We start from the raw sequence: 2860 nt of genomic DNA, 5'->3' as shown, positions 1-2860 counted from the left end.
TGTGCCCCCGCCCGCAGCACCCTGCCCCATCCCCGCGGCCCTGCTGCGGGGGGGTTAGAGCGGGGGGATGATGGGTGTGAAGTGCCTGCCAGCCGCTGGGAAAGGCTCCTGCGCTTGTGTCCCGGGGCTGCGGGAGCATGCCAGCGCTGTGCCTACCGCACCCCATCCCTGCTCCTTGCTGCCTCAGTACCCTTGTGCAGCCTCCACCAGCTGCTGAGCTGGCCCTGCTCTGCATGGCAAGGCTTTTTCCCCTTCCCCCTTCCCCTCTCGTGTTCTCCTGTATGTGTCCAGTCCTGCTGCCTGCCCACAGCCCTCAGGCAGTGGGGATGCTGGCAGCGCACAGTGGAGGGGGCAGCAAGGGTGTGCAAGTTCGCCAGTGGGTGCCATCTCCCCACAGCACCTCCACTCAGCAGCTACCCAGCCTCTTCCAGCTGTGGCACAGCCACGGATGGTCCGGCTCACCCCAGTGTGTGGTGCAGTGGCACCAGACTGCCTAGGGATTGCTGCTGGAGGACGAGGGACACACCTGGTGCTCCCCACCCCTAGTGCTGACTGCTCACAGCACCCGTGCTCATGCTCAGGGTAAGATGCTCCTCTGGGCTGGGACCTGCACGGTGGTGGGAGACATGGGACTGTGCTGCGGGGCTGTCGGGTGCTGCTCTGTGACCTCTCCATTAAAGCGCAGTTGTCCACCCCCAGTGCCAAGAGCTGTTTATTTGCTCCTCTGTGGTGTGCAGTCGGGGAATGACCCAGCAGGGACAGGACTGTGCTTCATTTATACTCCTAAGAGATTTTGTTTCAAGTTAAGGAAAAATCCATACAAGCTGGTGGGGCTGGGAGGGAGTTTGTGGGCTGTGACCACAGACCCTGTGCTGGTCCTTGGGCTTCAACCCGGGGTGAAGGACCAAGGAGAACTCAGCCATCCAACAACAGTGGGATGGCTTTTGGAGAGTGACCTGAGACCTCAGCAGGCTTCTCACTGCCTGTCTGCTGCATGGTCCATTCCCCGGGGCAGGGCCCCAAGGGTTTACCCAGCATCACCCCGGAGTGGTGGGGAGCTCACCTGGCTCATTCAGAGCTGGCTGCTGCTGGCTTGTGTCAGCTGAGTTTCTCCATGCATCACCGTCTGCTCCATCAGTCTGGCTGAACGCACGTGCGTCCCTTCTCCTGCCCCGGGGGTGCCTCCACGGCTGCTGCCACCCCCAGCCATTCCAACACAGGCCCTTAAGATGGTGTATGCTGCTCCACTGGGCAGGTTGCAAGCTCCAAGGGAGTCCAGCTGGTTCACTTCACTGGTCTCCACCGCTGGCTGGATGCATGTCATGGGCTGCAAAACACCTGGTGCCTCTCAACATGGTGGTCCCAGGTGTGCCCTCCCCGGGGCATTGCTTTTCCTTGCTAAGCTGTGCGTGGTCCCCTCTCTCAAGCAAGAGATGTTTGCTAGCACCATGTTCTAGTGAGATTTAATAAAGTCCAGAGGGTCTCTCAGGGGGCTGCTGGAAGCAAGCATGGTGACCTCAATCTGGAACTGGTACCACCCGTGACAGCAGTGCCCTGCCACTGTCCCCAGGCTAGGGGACATCCAGGGCCAGGACCACTCCCCTGACAGGATGCTCGCTGGCAGCTGCCTCTGGCCTCATGTCCAGAACTTCTGGGCAGGGATATTTTCCAAAGCGCTCCAAGGACACGGGTTGTTGTTGCTGATAAGCAGCGAGGGGCCGCTCCGCCCCAGCAGGAACAGATCATTGGCCAGTTTCCCATCTGCCTCAGAAAACATCGTCCCATCCCGGCGAGCTGTGTCCCCGCAAACCTGCCGCAGGCTCGGTGGCAGTTTCCACAATGCCGCTCTCGGTAAGTGGTGGCCACGCCACTCAGGTGGCTTGGGGTGCCTGGGAAGGGTGGGAGATGCTGTTTGCTCTGGTGGAAAGAAGTGAGATGGTGGAAAGGAAATGAGAAACCGGACACTGCTCTTGAGTGCCGATGTAGGTCCAGGACTCCCCATTTGTGCAGTGTCTGCGGGTGGTCGTTGCTGTGGAGCAGGCAACATGCCCTCATCGCATGGCAGCACTGGCATGTGTCCCAAGTAGGTAGGGACTGGCCGAGGTCTGGGGGCCACTGCCTCAAAAAGTGCCTCCTGTGTGCTGGGAACAGGCATTTGGTCAAGCTGAATATTCCTCAAGCTGAGTATTCCTCAGGCAGGTTTGGTGCTGCTCTGGTTGCTTGCAGAGAAAGAAGTACTGGGTGGGCAATTAGAAATTCAACAGGTAGAGCCCGTTCCTTTTGTCCCTGAGCACAGAGCAGCCCTGCAGTGTTGTCCCCATTGCTCAGTGTGTGCCCCACTTCCCCATGCTTCACATGCTCGCCCACCCCAGAGCCTGGCTTCGTGCCCGTGGAGACATCTTGCAAGGCCACTGGTTTCTCCAAGACCCCTGCAGGACCACGTAAGTCCCACCTTGGCCACTGCTCTGCAGGACTCAGGGACCTTTGGAGAGGATGGCACCACTCTGGTTGCCACAGGGTGGGCTGGAGTGGGTCTGGGGTGCAGGGGAAGAGCTCTGACCCACTGCATAGGGCAGGCAGGGAGAGGTTTGGGAGGGAACACTCCCTGTTCCCCCATGGGGAGCATTGGGGTGGTATGGGCCTCTGGGGCTGGAGGGATGCCCCGTGACTGGGGCAGCTGCCCTTGCTGGTGGTGCCCCAGAGGTTGCTTCCACTGCTTTTCTGGCTGTAGAATCCACTTCCCCATCAGCACCCACTTGCAGGTGCAGATTTACGCTTCATTGAGGCAGGAGATGAGGATCTGCTCCTTCTCCAGTGCAGGCTGGTGGTCTACACGCTGCTGGGGCTGGGGTCCCTGCTG

The 2860-nt window shown here is 60.1% G+C and overlaps 1 protein-coding gene across 1 annotated transcript in view; it reads left to right on the top strand.

The window, feature by feature from the left end:
• Nucleotides 1-1839: 1839 nt before the first annotated feature.
• LOC104497470 (carboxypeptidase N subunit 2-like) overlaps nucleotides 1840-2860 on the top strand; it is a gene marked incomplete at its 3' end in the record, with an annotated part of 3006 nt that continues 1985 nt past the window's right edge. Inside the window, exons 1-3 of the mRNA XM_010140723.1 lie at nucleotides 1840-1851; nucleotides 2011-2083; nucleotides 2373-2441. Coding sequence (XP_010139025.1) covers nucleotides 1840-1851; nucleotides 2011-2083; nucleotides 2373-2441 — 154 coding nt within the window. The remainder of the gene's footprint in view (nucleotides 1852-2010; nucleotides 2084-2372; nucleotides 2442-2860) is intronic.

This window comes from Buceros rhinoceros, unplaced genomic scaffold (genome assembly GCF_000710305.1).
Source record: "Buceros rhinoceros silvestris isolate BGI_N320 unplaced genomic scaffold, ASM71030v1 scaffold21917, whole genome shotgun sequence".
In the NCBI taxonomy this organism is placed as follows: domain Eukaryota; kingdom Metazoa; phylum Chordata; class Aves; order Bucerotiformes; family Bucerotidae; genus Buceros; species Buceros rhinoceros.
This window is presented reverse-complemented; position numbering and strand designations above follow the sequence as displayed.